Here is an 18,795-nt window from a genome sequence, read left to right on the forward strand (position 1 = left end):
TCCAGACTTCTGCAGCAATTGATCCTGTCCAAATGGAATGGACTGCCTCAGAGACTAAAGTGCCAGATGATGGTGCTCACTCCGGAGGTTCGCCTGTCTCTAGCCTGGTGGTTGCAGACGACCCATCTCAACAAGGGTCGTCCGTTCTGGGTGGCGAATTGGGTCCTGTTGACAACGGACGCCAGTCTTCGGGGCTGGGGAGCAGTCACGGGTCCACACTTGTTCCAGGGCAGGTGGACTCAGGCGGAAGCAGAGCTTCCAATAAACATCTTGGAGCTCCGCACGGTTTTCAATGCTCTCCAGCAGGCACATCGGGTTCTCCAAGGTCACCCAGTGCAGGTCCAGTCGGACAACGCTACCACCGTGGCCTACCCAAAGTCGGGCGGCTCTCTAGTTGAGGTGTCCCGAATCCTGGTTTGGGCGGAGTGCAATCTCCCGGCCATGTCAGCAGTATTCATCCCGGGAGTCCTAAACTGGGAGGCGGACTTTCTCAGTCGCCAGGACGTTCATCCGGGGGAATGGTCTCTGCACCAGGACGTCTTTCAACTTCTGGTGGACAGGTGGGGTCTTCCAGAGATCGACCTCATGGCGTCACGGCACAACAACAAGTTGCCGGTGTACGGGTCTCGCACAAGAGACGAAAAGGCGTTTCTGGTGGATGCTCTGTCCGTCCGGTGGACGTCCCGGTTTGCTTATCTGTTTCCTCCGTTTTCCCTTCTTCCACGGGTAATCCGGAAATTCAAACAGAAAGGAGGGATGCTCCTATTGATAGCTCCCGCGTGGCCCCGGAGGCACTGGTTCTCAGACCTCCAGGGACTGTCCGTGGACATTCCTCTACGGTTGCCGTTACGCCCGGACCTCCTGTCACAAGGTCCTTGTCTTCACCCGGACCTGACTCGGCTGTCTTTGACGGCGTGGCTGTTGAGACGGCCATGTTAAGGTCCAGGGGGTTTTCCAGCTCTGTAGTGCAAACAATGCTAAGGGCTCAGAAACCATCCTCTGCAAGGATATACCATCGTGTGTGGCATACGTTCTTCCAGTGGTGTCGGCCGAGAGGTTATGCTCCTCGGGAGTTCCGTCTGTCTAGAGTGTTAGCTTTCCTACAGGCGGGACTGGACCATGGGCTTCGCCTTGCGTCTCTGAAGGTGCAGGTGTCTGCCCTGTCCGTCTGGTTCCATCGTAGGATTGCTGCAATCCCTGATGTGCGCACCTTTATGCAAGGTGTTTTCAGAATTCAGCCACCTTTTGTTCCACCGGTGGCGCCTTGGGATTTAGCTGTGGTCCTGAGGGCTCTCCAGGGACCGCCGTTTGAACCACTGGGCTCAGTGGACCTCAAATGGCTGACAGCTAAAACAATTTTCCTTCTGGCCATTGCTTCGGCCAGACGTGTTTCTGACTTAGGGGCTCTCTCCTGTAGACCCCCTTTTCTGATTTTTCATAGGAACAGGGCGGTGCTGCGCACTCGTCCTGGTTTCCTTCCTAAAGTTGTTTCCAGTTTTCACATCAACGAGGAAATCGTTGTGCCGGCTTTTAACTCACCTGATCTTTCAGATCTTGAGGTCGTTTAGGAAGTCGGACGCTATTTAGAAATGGATAATAAATAGATGAATTTATTAGTTCTCAAGAATATGGTAAAAATAGGGATAATATATCTGAAGGAATCAAACAACCATATATCAACAATAAAAATACATGATCAGCAATAAATATATATGGATAAAAATAAAAAAATAGAGAATAAAATATAAAAAATTATAAAGGAAAACCGAGCATAAATATTTGAATATGGTAATGACTAGCTGGTGTGGAATGATGATAATTGTGCTGGGTTGAAATCACAAGATGATAGTTCCTATATGGAAAGTTCCAAATGAAGAGATAAAAAGGCGTTTTGACACATTTGCTAGTTAATGAACAAATTTTGTAATGTTGTCACCACTTAACCTGCAAACAATGTATCCGTATAAAGCCACAACGATGAACACTCTGAGGCTTGTGTAGCACAACAGTTTAGTAACTTTTTGAAATAATGGATGTGTTATCCCGTCGGGCACACGTTGATAGAAAGAGGTAAAGTACTGACCTGTCTCTAGGTTTTAAAACAGCAAGGTGGGGATAGCGTGATTCTCTCACCGGCTGTGCTGTAGCAGCACTGACAGGTCAGGATATACTCGAGATCACACAGCTTCAAAGATGCAGTACCATGGCTCTCCGTCCGGCTGCACGGTAAGGTTACCTGTCGGAGACCAGGACCAGAGGGGAGCTGAGAGGAGTTCCGGATGTGTGAATAGGCGCGGCCGCGACTTAGATATTCTCCTCGCACCGGAATCAAGGACTGCAGATGCTGGTGATGCTTGCAGGAGCGGGTACAAAACAGGACACTTGAGGCAGGTAGAGACAGCAACGCGTTTCGTCCCAGTACTGGGACTTTTTCAAGCTGGATGCCTCTGTCAGTGTCCTTCATCTTAAATAGGAGTCATAATGAATCTAATCAGTCTCAAATTAGTGGCCATAGGTAGCAAATCAAGGTATCCTCCACTGATTGTCCATTTGTCAGCACACGATAGTTAGCAACTTTAGTATATCTAGAAATATATAAATCTGTAGGAATAATTCAAATGATAATAATATAGAAAAAATATATATAAAAAAAGACCAAAGTCTATACCTAGACAAATATCATATATTAAATAAATAATGAATACTGATTAATGATCGCAATATACTACACAAAAAACTAAACATATACTATAGAAGGCACATGTATAAATCAGGACAACTGTAAATAAATGTGTGTACATACATATAAATGTGCATAGAGCACACCCACATGAACATTTTAGGGAAATGTGAACAACCCTTTGGGGATAAATATATATTCAATTATACACACCAAATCAAAGGCAAAAAGCGAACGAACATCATCCACAATGTTAGTAATTTAATCGATTAATGAAAAGCGGACATTAGTTATAGGATACACATATATGTATACAAATTTATTATAATATATATTAGATAATAGTTGTGCTAATAAAGAAAAGTAGCACAAATATTCATTTAATGTAGTTTGAAAAAATAATCAAGATAAAAAAAAATAAAAATACATAAATGAAATAACTAATAAAATAAAATATAAAATTACTACCACAAGGATTCATAGAAACTGCAACATTAGAGCAACAGTATTAATAATAGATTATATATTGATATCAACCAAATTATCTTATAATAGGGATTCATTTATACTATATTAGTATGTTAAGAGAACAAAATGATAAGGGCAACCAGGAGAAAAAGAGAACGCAAATACCAATCTAATATTTAGTAACTAGTTATTTTGTTTAATTGTCTGATATGTACAAAGACTAAGGCCCTCATTCAGACCCGGACGCAAGTGACCGTTCGTACGTTCGGCGTACGTAAAAAAATATTTAAATTCAGGCACACGCTCGTATTTTCGCTCGCAGCCAAACATCCTCCCCAAACTCAGGCGACCCCTCCTCTAACTAACGAGCGTGCCAAATAGCGAGCGTACATCCCCGAAGTGGTTTGAAGGGAACGCATGCACTAGTACTACCCGGAAGTTGGACTGTCAGATTTCGATTAACTGCTTGTTTATTCTGCCTACCTCCCTCAATCGTAACATGCCAATCAATATATCAATTAGCTTAATTTGTTGTTTTTTTTTTTTTTTTTTACACAATGCAATAAACTTTATTTATGTCCGTGTTTGTGTTTACCCGCAGAATACGTACGGCTTAAACATTCGCTTTTAATTGTCAAAATACATGTTAGCCCCTATTAAATAATTGTTTTTCTACCCGCATATTTCCTGGAGTTCAATTCTTTATGTAAATTTGCTTACGCATGTCACTGCATCAAGCCTATCATAAGTCTCAACAGATTTCTGGCCCTGTCGAACACATGACTCATACACTAACCAATAGAATTGCTCCTGTTAATTTCCTAAATACATTAGCCAATCATAAAATTTGGGTGCACTTTATCAAAAATGATTTTTATGAAAAACTCCATTGCCATCATGAGAGCCTCCGCATTCACCAGGCGCGAGCTGCTGGTGCTTACGGAGGTGATGGATAGGCGGATCACCAGCCAGCCTCCACCCATCACCAACCGCGAGAAGCGTTCCGCATATGCGGAGGTTCGGGCCCGCCTGCGCTCCTTCGGCTCACGCCGCCATATCGGGCAGCTGGAGCGCAGGTGGTCTTACCTGCAACGGTGGACGCCCCGCTTGCTGGCATGCTTTCGCATGCAGATCGCTGAAAGTAAGTTTAATGGATTGTGGTTTTCATGTTTGTCTTTGTGGCCCTAACTGCATGTGCATGTTTTCCCTGTATTTCATATTTATTCATTCTCCTCATATCTGCATGGCCATGTTTTCCCTGTATTTTATATTTATTCATTCTCCTCATATCTGCATGGCCATGTTTTCCCTGTATTTCATATTCATTCTCATATCTGCATGGCCATGTTTTCCCTGTATTTCATATTCATTCTCCTCATATCTGCATGGCCATGTTTTCCCTGTATTTCATATTTATTCATTCTCATATCTGCATGGCCATGTTTTCCCTGTATTCATATTTATTCATTCTCATATATGTTTTTTTTTTTTTTTTTGGGGTGCATTTGAAATTGTTTTTGGGCGCGGATTTGTGTTGAAACTAACCACAATTTGTTTCACATCTTTTAGGGGCCCAGCGAAGACTACGCCGTCAGCGTCCGGCCAGACGATCACGGCCACTCTCCCCAACCCCCAGCCAACACTGCAACTCCAGTCCTTCCCCTATTCCCCACTCCTCCCCAGCCTTCCTAGACTGTCAGCCTGATTTTTCGGGCCTCCTTCCCCTCCGTCCCAATTCCCCCTCTCCTCCAACCACCCCTCTTAGAATGAGCCCCTCCCCGAAGTCGGTCATTACCGCGCCCCGATCTTTGGGGAATGGACCCACCTCCGAGGAGGACGATGGAGGGCCTTCCGTAGCTGGCGTTGGGTCTTCCGGTATGTTTTTCTTTGCGTTTTTTTATCGTCACAAACTGTATGTAATTATGGGTGTTTCCTTTTTTTGGGTTTTTTGGCTAAACTTTTGGGGGTTTTGGCGATTGCCTTTACCTGTTACTGCTGTTTTCAACATACACATAGCACACCTGTCGGAATTTGTACATAGGCCTTGTATTTTTGCCCTACACCATTTTAGTTTGATGAGTTTTAATGCTGTTTTTTTTTTATGTTTTTTGTGGAGTTTGGTTTTGGTTTTTTTTTTAATGTGGTTTCACTATTGTATTAATCCCCACACTTTTCTCACCCACAGAGGAACAGAGGCGTCGGGCAGATTTATCCGCCTGTGTGGCCCAGATGCACACCAATATCATCGGGGTGCTGGTGGTCCTTGACCGTATGTCGGTCCTCCTTAGGGAGTAGTTTTTTATTTTTCGCCCATTATGTTAATAAATTGTTATTTTTGAAGTTACGTTCTGGCTCATTCGTTTTTTCTAAAGCACATATTGTTTATCCTGGCATAAGTAGACTGTTCCTGCAAGGATTTCAAATTTTTTACACTAAGAGTGTGTGTTGTATTTTTATGTCAAACAGCCACAAGAAACACCTAACAGTAACAATCTGATTTCCCTTTTTTGGTGTAGTCACAATTAGATATTTCTACATTTTACAGGTTCCTAGTTGGTGTGCAAGCTGCTTAGGCCAATCTTTCGAAGCAAAATGATTGTACAGGCTTCCTTTTGGTGTTGGTTTGGACCCTGAAAAAAAATTACATTTTATCTCAACTGGCGTCAGTACTGGATTACCCCTTAGTCAAATGTAACGTGTGTGAACCTGGTTACACTTGCTGGTAACGTTACAAAAAATGTACAACATTTCACTCTCAAAACATTTATTATCAACATAACTGAAAAATCAAAGTGGTCACTCACAAACAAAACACACAGTGATAATCTCAAATACAACACATACCAAAAAAACCACATCACAAAACAAAAAATCAAGAACTGGTTGACGAAGGACCATGCCAACATGATTCCACAAATATGGCGTTGCAATAAGGGGTCCAGAATATATCCCCAAAATGTCCACATACAGGTTTTGTATGGGTAGCAGAAAGTAGTCATCGTTGGAGTGCCAAAGATTATGTGAAAAAACAAAAGATGGAGAAAATAATTAACAAAAAATTAGATGTTCTCAAACAAAACCAAACACATTAGGTATCAACACTGTTTTGTTTCCAATAATTACCTAAAAAATCTGGCCACCACATCATCGCGTATGGCCCCCCCACATACTGACCTCCGACCAACCTCGGGGGGGCCATCCTCAGGTAAGGCATCCTCTGGCTGCATTGGGACACCACTCCTTATGGCGATGTTGGGAAATATCCCTCACAGGACCACAATTTTCGAAACCATATCCGGCAAATACATGAGTTCGCCACCAGAGCGGTGGAGGCATCTGAATCGGCCTTTTAAAAGGCCGATACAGCGCTCCACCACTTGCCTGGTGGCTGTAAGTGCGGAATTATACTCACTTTGTGGCCCTGGTGTGGGAGCCACATAAGGAGTGAGCAGCCAGGGCGTGCAAGGGCAGCCACTGTCTCCTGTGAAAAAGAATAGTCAACATCAGACTCACTCTGTATGAAGCTTAACATTGTTATGTACTAAAGGTCTCCACTTACCCAGAAGCCACGAATCACCAGCTTGTAGGTTGGTTAATTTGTGCCATATCCCTGATTGCCATGACGAAGGAGTCATGTGCACTTCCTGGTAATTTTGCATTCAGGGACAGGATCTGGAGGGAGGCATCACATACCACCATTACATTGAGGGAGTGATAGTGTTTCCGGTTTCTAAATATTGCCTCCAGCCGTGCTGGAGGCTGAAGTGGTATGTGAGTACCATCCACAACCCCTATGATGTGTGGGAAGCCAGCTATTTGGTAAAAATTGGCCTTAGCCACACTAAGGGCACCCATATCCAAAGGCATTTGAATAAAATAATGGAGGTGCTTGAAAAGTGCCTCCATCACTGCCCTCAGGATCCGGGAAAAGGAGGATTGTGAGATGCCCGCCACTATTCCCACCGTTGTTTGGAACGATCCTGAGGCACAGAAATGTAACACCGCCATAAATTGCGTAAGTGGTGGAATTGCTGTTGGACTGTCAATTTGCCGCTCAAGATCACTCTCTATTAATGAGAGAGTGTCTATGATGATTTTTGGAGGAAGACGGTATCGTCTTAAAACCTCATCATCCGGCATTCCAAAAATGGTGACACGTGTTCGAAATATCTGGGGCCTTGCACGCCTACGATGCCTATGCCTGGGACGAGATTGAGGTTGGTCGGCTTCTGGGAGCAGGGCCAGAACAATCTGACCCATATCAACCTGAAATGCAACATTGGAATGTCAGGCTTTTTACACCACCCATTAAATTAAAAATTAACTTAGCTTGAAAATACCATCCATTGATGCTTACATGCCGGGGTATTGTCATGATATTTTGTAACTGCAAATAATCACAACAAAAATATACATAATTTTATGCTGGCCATGTCATTTTCAAAAATTGAAGCCAGAAAAAAAAAAAGGGGACACACACACATTTGGGCAAATCGCAAAACGACGTTGCGCACACTACGTCAAATTGAGGCAAAATGTAAGCAAACAATGCTCCCGAAAAAGCACAAACAATTTTAAGGGATGAATAAACATTTCACAAAGCGCTAATTAGTTCGCAAATACAAGTCAGAATAATAAGTAGTAAAAATGCGCTAATTAATTCGCAAATACAAGTCAGAATAGTAAGTAGTAAAAATGCGCTAATTAATTTGCAAATACAAGTCAGAATAGTAAGTAGTAAAAATGCGCTAATTCGCAAATACAAGTCAGAATAGTAAGTAGTAAAAATGCGCTAATTAATTCGCAAATACAAGTCAGAATAGTAAGTAGTAAAAATGCGCTAATTAATTCGCAAATACAAGTTACAACAACGCCGCGTAAATAAAAATTAAAACAACACAGAGTTCGATTTTGCAGAAACAAACGTTACATGTGTAAGGCCAACCAAAGTTGCGTAAAGACAAACCAGAACATTTCCAAAGCAGTTTAACAAATGAACTTACCAAGAGATAATATCTAAGAATCCGGAACAAAATGTCTTTGGGGCAGAGCCAAAAAAAAACCTGAGAGAGATGAAATAACGGGAAAAAATTATTAGAAAAATCCACACCAGAATGAGAGACAAATTGACCCAAAGTTAGACTTCCCCAAACGTACCAAAACTGGAAACGAACAAAAAAAATAAAAGGGAAAATAAACGAAAGGAAATCCAAAAAAGAAAGAATCCAAAAAAAAAAAAATCGAAAAACGCAATCTCCTACACCAGCCAACAATCAACTCCAACCAACGTAACCTCCAACATTCAATAAACGCCACCTCGATTCGAGACGCACCAAGCCATAAATAGTGTTTCGTTTCCCGCACAAACTAAGGAGGGATCATAGGAACGCACAATCAATGATGCGGCCGCAAAATAAGGACGCATGTATAAATACGTCACGAGACAAAAACACAATTCTGGTGTATTTCTTGTTTGAAGCTCACACATGGCTACAGACCAGGGAAACAATGGACAACAGTCAGGCGGTAAGTATTTCATGCATTTTGAATCAATGATTATTTTGAAACATAATATTGTGCAAGTTGTGAAGTTGACAATTCTCCAAAATTACACACATAGGTGAGGAGGATGACATGGAAGAGGCTGCTGGGCCCAGTATTCCGGGCAAAGCTGCCAAAAAGAAAAGGCAGCCACAATTCACAAGAAAGGAGATGGAGGTTTTGATTCAGAAATGTGTGGACATCCTGCCACAGGCAGACAGGAATATGAGTGCTAGCCAGAAGTGGAGAATGTGGGAAGAGGTAGCCGTGGATGTCAATAGGGTGGGTGATTATGTCCGTCTAGCCCGGGATGTCAAACGGCGGTAAGTAAACACTTGACCACCCTAAAACCAAATCAAATAAAAAGTAATGTTTCAAATTTAACCCACAGATGGGGCAACTTCAAATATCGCCTGAAACAAAAAATGGCCGACAGAGCTAGGCATGCAAGGGGGACAGGTGGAGGTCCCACCCCTGTGTCATTGGAGTTGACTGATTTAGAAGAGCTGGCACAGGGGTGTGTGCAGCCTGTGGAGGTGTTTGGCGTGTCCAACATGGATACGGACATGCCAGACTTTGCGGCTCCTCATGTTGTCCCAGGTAAATGTTGTGATGTCACCAACTGTGAAATGTTATTGTGCCAATATGTAGATTCTAATGTGAGTCTTTTCTCATTTTTCCAACAGAGACACAGGCGGATGAGTCTGCTCCAGAGGGGAGCCTTGGCCGCCGAATTTCTGCTGGCTCTGCAGGGGAGGAACCAGTACATCCGGCTGAGGACCCTGCAGAAGCCAGTCCAGGGCAATCCCCCTCGCAGGCAGTGTCCATCCTCACAGAACTCAATTTCAAATCGGATCTCCATACGGAGATTCTGCAGAGGATGGACGCCAGTCTGGTATGGGTGGCTGAGGCCCTGGAGCAAAATGCTGTGGCCAACGTGACCATTGGTCAGGCCCTGGCGGAAAATACCAGGGCCAACATCCGCATCGCCACTGCCCTGGAGCAGCTCGTTCGCCAGCACATGGTGGAGCCGACCTCCCTTCCTGCCGGAACATCAGGATCCTCCACCTCTGGCACAACATCAGCCAATCCTCCAAATGTGCCTAGCCCTGTGCCTAGTCCAGAGGCCACAACATCTGCCTCTGGACAGGCCAGCCCGATGACATCCCGGACCCGGTCTGGCGCCCTCCCTCCCCCAGCCAAACGGCCGAAAAAACGGTGACACCATTGGCTACTTTTCCCACACTCCTTCTGTGCTTGCCTCATATTCCTTTCTGCCCAAAACTTCCCTCTCCTTTCTTGTGAATTGTTTTTAATTTTTGAATTTTCGTTTACCCAAAAATTAATGTTTGCACAATTAATAAATATTGTGGAATGAACACTGCCAAAAATGTTTGAGTTAAATATGTTTTTTTTTTTTGTGGGATACCAATAAATTTACCACAAATGTACGACTTTGTATTCTGACATTATTGTAAAAATGGGTTACATTTAATCCGGGCACACAAGCCAACAACGTTCAAACTACAAAATTACACATTGAAAAAAAAGTGCTCGTTAAGGAACGTTTAAAACATTACCTAAGGAGGAAAAATCACCTTGCAAACACAAAATGAGGGACCAAACCTAAACATGATGACATTATTGTTACAATAGTCCAAAAACGAACACATTGCGGCCAAAATACACCCCCACAAATGTACGCTAATTGATTGTGTAATCCAGACATTAGCAGCTCTGATTTCCACCTGCGTTCGGTTTTGTGCTAGCCCAAAAAACTGCTTTCCAAACACATACCAAGCCGGTTTTCAATCCAACACTAATTGAGTTTCTGACAAGCCGTGATTAATCGATGCTACATCGTGGAGTCCCGGGACGGAGGAGAAGGCCATCGCCACTGTGGTCGAGTTATCCAGCCCCTAAGCTGTGCGAGCATTTTGAAGGGAAAGAGGATCATCCAGTGACGTATTAGTTGGTACGAACACATTTGACGTTCGCATTTGTTAATGTATGTACGCCCCAAAAGCGCCTCGCCACGCCTGCGTTTTTCCATCTCCACCCCCGGCAACGCCCAAAAACGCCCTGTTCTGTCAATCACATTTGACATGTCACTTCCTGTTCGCTATTTGACGAACGAGACAAAAAAAACTCGCAATCTGCCGTACGCACATGTGCAGTGTAACACCGACGCATGCGCGGTTACTCAACATCGGAACGCAACGAGCGTACTGCTGTTAACGAACGGCTCTGAATCAGGGCCTAAATTAGATGCACACATGTTAAATTGATATAAATAATAACAGGGCACCAAAAACTCTAGTTACAGCTCTGAAATGTATGGAATTCTATTTAAACCTCTATGGAATCCTGCCTAAAACCTCTATACCTTAGATTACGCTATTTAGCGTTATAAATAGTCGCACATAGAAGTAAACACTTTCAGACCTGGAGTGTGGTTCCAAAGCACAAAAGATATTATTAACAAAGAAAAAGGTAGTTAGCACTGTGATTTAAACAATGAGTGCAAATGTTACAATCATTATGGTACAGTCGATACATACGCCAGCACACCGGTCCCAGTTACAGTCATCAATCCAGAAGCCTGCGGTCATCCAAGAAGAAGAATGGCTCCTAACTGGGACCAGGACACAGGCTATATACCCGAACAGATCATGATAACAGCAATGTAGACAGACAAACATAATTCCATTGGTTCTTGGTCTTTTGTAGTACACTGTAGTTCACAGGACAGTTCACTAGGGGTATGTCCCACTTCTCCAGATTGCATTGTTTTTCTTTAATTGATTTAAATTAACCACAGGCTCAGCATACAGAGTTTTATATTTCAACCAATAATTCACTATGGTCCATAACTCCCGAACACATGATCCGATTCCCTTGCCGATATAACCGGGTATCTGGAAATAGACAGGGTATCAGTACAGTACCAAACATGAAATGTCTACGATGTTCACTACAATTAATATCAATTATATACATTTTACATCATAATTAATAACTTTAATATAAACCATAATGTGCAGGAACCTTTTATGAGTGCGTGTATATTTATGATTGTATGTAAGTATGTATTGTGCATCTGAGCACAGCGTAAAAGGAGCGCTGTGTGTGTTTATATCTGCAATAGCAACTGTGTATATATGTGCACGCATTGTGGGTACACATGCGATTGTCTATGTGCATGTATTTATCATGAATTAATATATGTATATATATCTATGTATTACTTGGCATATTTTGATACTACTTGTCTGGACTACAAAATGACAGGCAATGAGTTTACACAGGTGGCAAAATGATGCTTGATGAAATCACAAATGTAAAAGCTAGTTTGTTTAAGTATCAGACTTAAAGACAATGGTTTATTTAGAATAAAATGAATTTCTTCTTAACCACATCAACATTAGATACCAGGCCTACAATGGCTAACGATAGCTTAAACGTCTAACAAGTGTTCATGAATCCACTCCTTCTGAGTATATCAGTGTCTGTATTACCGTATATACTCGAGTATAAGCCGAGTTTTTCAGCACATTTTTTGCGCTGAAAAAGTACCCCCTCGGCTTATACTCGAGTGAAGTGTAGCGCTGACCGGACGGAGTTCGGTCAGCACTACACACTGCCAAACACACAGCCGCCGGAGCCGGCAGCTGTGTGTTTGCTGTATCAGCAGCCGCTGAGAGTCTGTCAGACTCTCAGCGGCTGCTGCTGCTCCCACTGCGGGAGCCATCTTCCGGCTCCCGCAGTGGGTAATGGGAGACACGTCGTCATGACGACGTCTCTCCCATGCAAAGCGGCCGGAGGAGCGGATAGCGGCGGGACCAGTAGCGGGAGTTGCAGGTAAGTGATTTTTTTTTTTTATTCTTATCACGTCTCTCTCTATTGGGGGGGGGGGACTACAGGGGGCACTACCTGGGGGCGATTACTACAGGGGGCACTACCAGAGGGCACAACCAGGGGGCGAGTACTACAGGAGGCACTAAAAGGGGGGATTACTACAGGGGGCACTACCAGGGGGTGATTACTACAGGGGGCACTAAAGGGGGGGATTACCACTGGGGGAACTACCAGGGGAGGATTACTACAGGGGGCACTACCAGGGGGGGGGATTACTACAGGGGGCACTAAAAGGGGGGATTACCACTGGGGGAACTACCAGGGGGGGATTACTACAGGGGGCACTAAAAGGGGGGATTACCACTGGGGGAACTACCAGGGGGGGATTACTACAGGGGGCACTAAAAGGGGGAATTACTACTGGGGGCACTACCAGCTGCTGCCATTTCCCACACTAGGCTTATACTCGAGTCAATAAGTTTTTCCAGTTTTTGGGGGTAAAAGTAGGTACCTCGGCTTATATGCTTATATTCGGGTCGGCTTATACTCGAGTATATACGGTATACTTCAATTTTCATAGGCATACTGTTCTGTATGCAGAGCAAACGCTCACCATATCTTTGTGTATTCTTTAATTATACGTCACAGACAAATCATCAAAACCTGTCTTGTCGTCACTGAATATTTAATGTAAGAACTTTTAGTTGTGGCTAAAATGGCGTTTTGCGATCAGTTGCAAAATGGCGTCTTGTTTGTCATTCGCAAGATGGCGTCGTGCAGATTCCGATTCTAACAGATTCTGTCTTAGCCAATTATCCGGCTTCGACAAATGCTATTCCATTCTCCGGCTGTTCTGTATGGAGCCCATTTATTAAATATTGAAGTTCAGTCATAAACAATAATAAAGAATAATGAAACCAATAAGACTACAATTACATTGTTACGATGTGATTTAAAATTGATCAACTGACTATTTTTATTGGTATTGTCTCACTATAACAATTCCTCAGTATGTTGTGGTTTGCATCACTTATATATCCATGTTACTTTAGTGTTTACAGTATTTGCTATATGTATAGATGTTATGCAGTTTTACAATTGGATGGTTTCTACTTTTGTGGACTTTAATTTTCAATTTTATAAAAAAAAAAAGAAATTATTATTTATACACAAGACCCCTACCTGTTACTATCTCTATGTGCTAGTATAACATATATAGCTGTAACCTCTCCTAGCATCATCTGTGGACTGGTCCTTTTTGATTCTTCCACCTCATCTTGTTATATGTGCTACTCTTTTCAGGACCATGGGTACATTCAGAGGGCTCGGCTGTAGGGCAAGGACTCGGGATAGCCTAATAAATGCTATATACCAGTGGTGGCAAACCCTGGCACTCCAGCTGCTGTGGGACTACATATCCCAGCATGCACTGCCAGAGTTTTGCTATTAGGGAATGCTAAAACTGTGGCAGTGCATGCTGGGATATGTAGTCCCACAGCAGCTGGAGTGCCAGGGTTTTCCACCGACGGCTATATACAGTTCCCTATAGACTATACCTATGAAGTGGCTACAGATAGAATTGGGCTTAAATAGACCTTTGTATACAAATGCAGATTGCTCCATTTACTATTTTTATTTCTCTCTTGGTTACACATTCGTGTAGAATACTTCTGGTGAGACACACAGCAATCAACAACGTTTCAGGAGGACTGAGGAGGACCTAGAGCGCCATCACGGTGCCTCTATCTCATTCAATAATACATAAGAGAGACAATGACCAGAAGATCCTGGAACTCACCAACGAGATCATTCAGCTGCTGACAGGAGAGGTGACTGCTGGGAATGGGACATTATACAGTAACACCAGGGGATGTGTCTGGGTGATGACTGGAGAGGTGACTGCTGGGAATGGGACATTATACAGTAACACCAGGGGATGTGTCTGGGCGATGACTGGAGAGGTGACTGCTGGGAATGGGACATTATACAGTAACACTAGGGGATGTGTCTGGGTGATGACTGGAGAGGTGACTGCTGGGAATGGGACATTATACTGTAACACCAGGGGATGTGTCTGGGTGATGACTGGAGAGTTGACTGCTGGGAATAGAACATTATACAGTAACACCAAGGGATGTGTCTGGGTGATGACTGGAGAGGTGACTGCTGGGAATGGGACATTATACAGTAACACCAGGGGTTGTGTCTGGGTGATGACTATCATTGTGTGTGTCCCAGTTCCTATAAGGTGTCAGGATGTCATTGCCTCTCTCCATGGAGGAGTTGGAGTATATAGAGGAACACAGGGGTCTGAACAAGGATGTGAGGATGGAGAATCATCTGCCCCTCAAATCAGTGGGTAAGGGGAGCCTGATTTATTGTACAGGGGAGGGCAGCTATTGGGGCAGCCATATACACACATCACCTGATAATCGCATGTATACAATGTACTTAGTCACTGTGTGTCTCCCTCAGATAGAGCCAGTAACGGAGATCCCCCAGAGAGTTGTCCCCATCCTCTTTATTCCCAGAACTGTACAGAGAAGAATCACAGGACCCCACAGGAGGATCAGGTAGGTGGTAGTTAAGGCCCCCATACACGGTGAGAGTTGGTAAGATCAGTTGTACAACTTCCCTTGAAATTCTTCATACGATGTGATCAAATGGTGTACGATTGATCGTTACGATCATAGGATAAGATGCAGTGTGTCACATCGTACACAATCGGTTGAGATGTCTCTGCAAAACCATCTGATCTGTGATCCAACTAGATGACGGCGGGGATGCACATCGGGGTTGCAGAAGACTCCAAATACAACTATTTTCAAACGATTGGTCTGTCCAACCTGTAGAAATTGCCAAAATCGTGTTAAAAATCGTCCCGTGTATGGGCACCTTTAGGGTGTTATAGCTTTCTTCAAAACAATCTAATCTCTAAGACTGAAAGTGATAATATATTTTGTATGTTATGTGTACACAGAGTATCAGACGCAGGATCTGAGCACACACTGGCCATACGTTTCTCTATTTCACATCTTATACTGTCAGTGATGCACGTTTAAGCCAATCAGTTCATACCACAATATTTTACACTTTACTCACCTGGATTCATTTTCTAGTAACATTATTGAAACAAGCGCCTGTGAATATTGGTCATAACTTGTCAGGGCCTCATAAATGGTTTTTAGTTGTAAATCAATGACTGAGACTTTTACATACTGAGAAAACTACATGTTCTAATTTTACATGATATATCCAACTTCACAAACTATTTGAACATGAAAAACAATTATCTCATCAAGGGTCTCACCAAATAGCGAAGTGTCTGTCCTTATGGGGGGATGCGGTCAATATCCCGACCGAGGGGTTTCCGGCGCTCAGAATGCCGGTGCTGGAATCCTGACACTTGTCAGAATCCTGGCGTTTGCATCACAAACGCCGGAATCCTGAAGCTAACTAGCAGGGTTGGGGTTAGGGTTAGGCACCGGGGGGGGAGGGGGGGTTAGTGTTTGGCACTAAGGGGGGACAGTTAGGTTTAGGGTGCAGGGAGGGGGAGGGTGGGTTCAGGCACCAGGGAGGGTTAGAGTAGGGAGACAGTTGGTATTCTAACCCTGCCGAGATACCGGCATCGGGATTCTGACCGTTGAGATCCCGAGTGCCGGCATCCTGTACCCATCCTCTTATGTGATGTGTAGAAAAGCTTAGAGCATCCAATTATTTGTATTGTTTAAACGTTTACTGAAATCAGAAATTATTAATGTCATCCTTTATTGCTGGTTTATGTAGGGTGAAAACCACTTAAATAATTTAAAGGCAGAAGATATAGAGGGAGAAGAAGAGACGTATGTGACTGATATGAAGGCAGAAGATATAGAGGGAGAAGAGACATATGCGACTGATATAAAGGCAGAATATGTAGAGGGAGAAGAAGAGACGTATGTGAATGCTATAAAAGCAGAAGATAAAGAGGGAGAAGAGATGTGTGTGACCAATATAAAGACAGAAGATAAAGAGGGAGAAGAGATGTTTGTGACCAATATAAAGACAGAAGATAAAGAGGGAGAAGAGATGTTTGTGACCAATATAAAGACAGAAGATAAAGAGGGAGAAGAGATGTTTGTGACCAATATAAAGGCAGAAGATAAAGAGGGAGAAGAGATGTTTGTGACCAATATAAAGGCAGAAGATAAAGAGGGAGAAGAGATGTTTGTGACCAATATAAAGGCAGAAGATATAGAGGGAGAAGAGATGGATGTGAGGAGTGATGAGCAGTGTAAGGAGGAGGAAATCTCTACAGATATCACAGGTGAGTAACATACACTTATTATAGAAGAGTCACATAATCTCCCAGGGCACCATGGTGACACTGTGTTTAGCATTGCTGTCTCACAGTTTGATTCATTCAGTACAATAAACTTTTATTCTACACCCTCCTCAGTGCATATTCGACTCCTGCTCTCCCCCTCACATCATGTCACTGTGTGTTACCAGTCCAGATATCTGACCAGTCTCTTTCCCACACTCTCTGGTGTATCTCATACATCAGGAGCCATCAGCCCCTATTATACTCCTGCTGTCCTTTTAACATCCTATCATATTGTGTGCTATCAGCCTATCTCATCCATCAGTACAAGGTGATTCCATCACCTATCAGTGGGATGAGATCCCATGTGACATTGCTAATGAATCTACCTATGCTCTACCCCAAGTGACATTACCATTATCTTCCTGGTGTAACACTACCTGATTGTTTGGTTATATACTGCAGTCGTAAATAAAACTAGTAGGTGGTTTCCCTCACGCTACTTTCACACTCAGCAGCACCACACACAGGTCACTGTCTCACGCACATCTCTGTAACCACACACCTGTCATTGTGCAGTAGCTCCCCTTCAATCTTTGTTTGGGGGCTCTGTACTGATGCTCTTTATCTGACCTGTCTCTGTATCCTGCTCTGCCCTTATGCTTTCTCCCACTTTCTGCAGTTTCGCATGATTCTGTGTTGTTGATCTCTGCACTGCTGCACTCGTTTGTGTGGCTGGGCAGTGACACTGACTAATGGCTATGGGCCTACTTCATTACGGATCGCAATTGTGATTACTCATGCAGACGGCCGATTGATGCGTACTGTGCATGCGTATGCATCGCAGTGCGCGTCCGCGAAGGCTTCACTGCAATCGCAGTGAGTACGCAGACCCATCGCAGAGTGACAGGATGTGACCATTTGCGGGTGTTGACGGGGGGGTGGTAGGAGAAACGCAGGCTTGTCAGTGCGTTTGAACACCATTACAGGGACGTGCATAAATTAGCCACTGCGATGCCATATGCAGCTTGAGCTTTCACTTCGTGCGATGAGGTTAGCAAATTCTGAGGAAGGTCAGACCTGTTGTAACTGTGCGTGAGGCTCCGATGGTACTCGATGTAACCGATAGTTTTGCAGACTTGCAAGGTATTAGGGATATGAGTAAGGGGAAGTGGGCGTCCTTATATTGGGCTGCGGTGGCATTGCGATTTCATACATTAGCATATTTTCGCAGTGGGTCTGCGTGCGTAATCGCAGCTGCGATCGCAATAGCAATCCGTAATGAATCAGGCCCCATGTTGGGAGATGTTACCACAGACGGGATATTGGGTGTACAGTTTGCATGTCACTGTGGCTGGGTCTATGCAGTGTGTATGTAAGGGCAGTGTGTGGCTGGGCAGTGACACTGACTAATGTCTATGTTGGGAGCTGTTACCACAGCCTGGATATTGGGTGTACAGTCCGCATGTCACTGTGGCTGGGTCTATGCAGTGTGTATGTAAGGGCAGTGTATGGCTGGGCAGTGACACTGACTAATGTCTATGTTGGGAGCTGTTACCACAGCCTGGATATTGGGTGTACAGTCTGCATGTCACTGTGGCTGGGTCTATGCAGTGTGTGGCTGGGCAGTGACACTGACTAATGTCTATGTTGGGAGCTGTTACCACAGCCTGGATATTGGGTGTACAGTCTGCATGTCACTGTGGCTGGGTCTATGCAGTGTGTATGTAAGGGCAGTGTGTGGCTGGGCAGTGACACTGGCTAATGTCTATGTTGGGAGCTGTTACCACAGCCTGGATATTGGGTGTACAGTCTGCATGTCACTGTGGCTGGGTCTATGCAGTGTGTGGCTGGGCAGTGACACTGACTAATGTCTATGTTGGGAGCTGTTACCACAGCCTGGATATTGGGTGTACAGTCTGCATGTCACTGTGGCTGGGTCTAT

The 18,795-nt window shown here is 43.9% G+C and overlaps 1 protein-coding gene across 1 annotated transcript in view; it reads left to right on the forward strand.

Moving 5' to 3' along the window:
• LOC148508124 (uncharacterized) overlaps positions 1-18,795 on the forward strand; it is a 100,233-nt gene that overhangs the window by 11,185 nt on the left and 70,253 nt on the right. The window contains exons 2-5 of the mRNA XM_088445076.1: positions 14,211-14,376; positions 14,786-14,906; positions 15,023-15,120; positions 16,334-16,853. Coding sequence (XP_088301202.1) covers positions 14,804-14,906; positions 15,023-15,120; positions 16,334-16,853 — 721 coding nt within the window. The 5' untranslated portion in view covers positions 14,211-14,376; positions 14,786-14,803. The remainder of the gene's footprint in view (positions 1-14,210; positions 14,377-14,785; positions 14,907-15,022; positions 15,121-16,333; positions 16,854-18,795) is intronic.

This window comes from Taudactylus pleione, unplaced genomic scaffold (assembly GCF_031769625.1).
Source record: "Taudactylus pleione unplaced genomic scaffold, aTauple2 ptg000377l, whole genome shotgun sequence".
In the NCBI taxonomy this organism is placed as follows: Eukaryota; Metazoa; Chordata; class Amphibia; order Anura; family Myobatrachidae; genus Taudactylus; species Taudactylus pleione.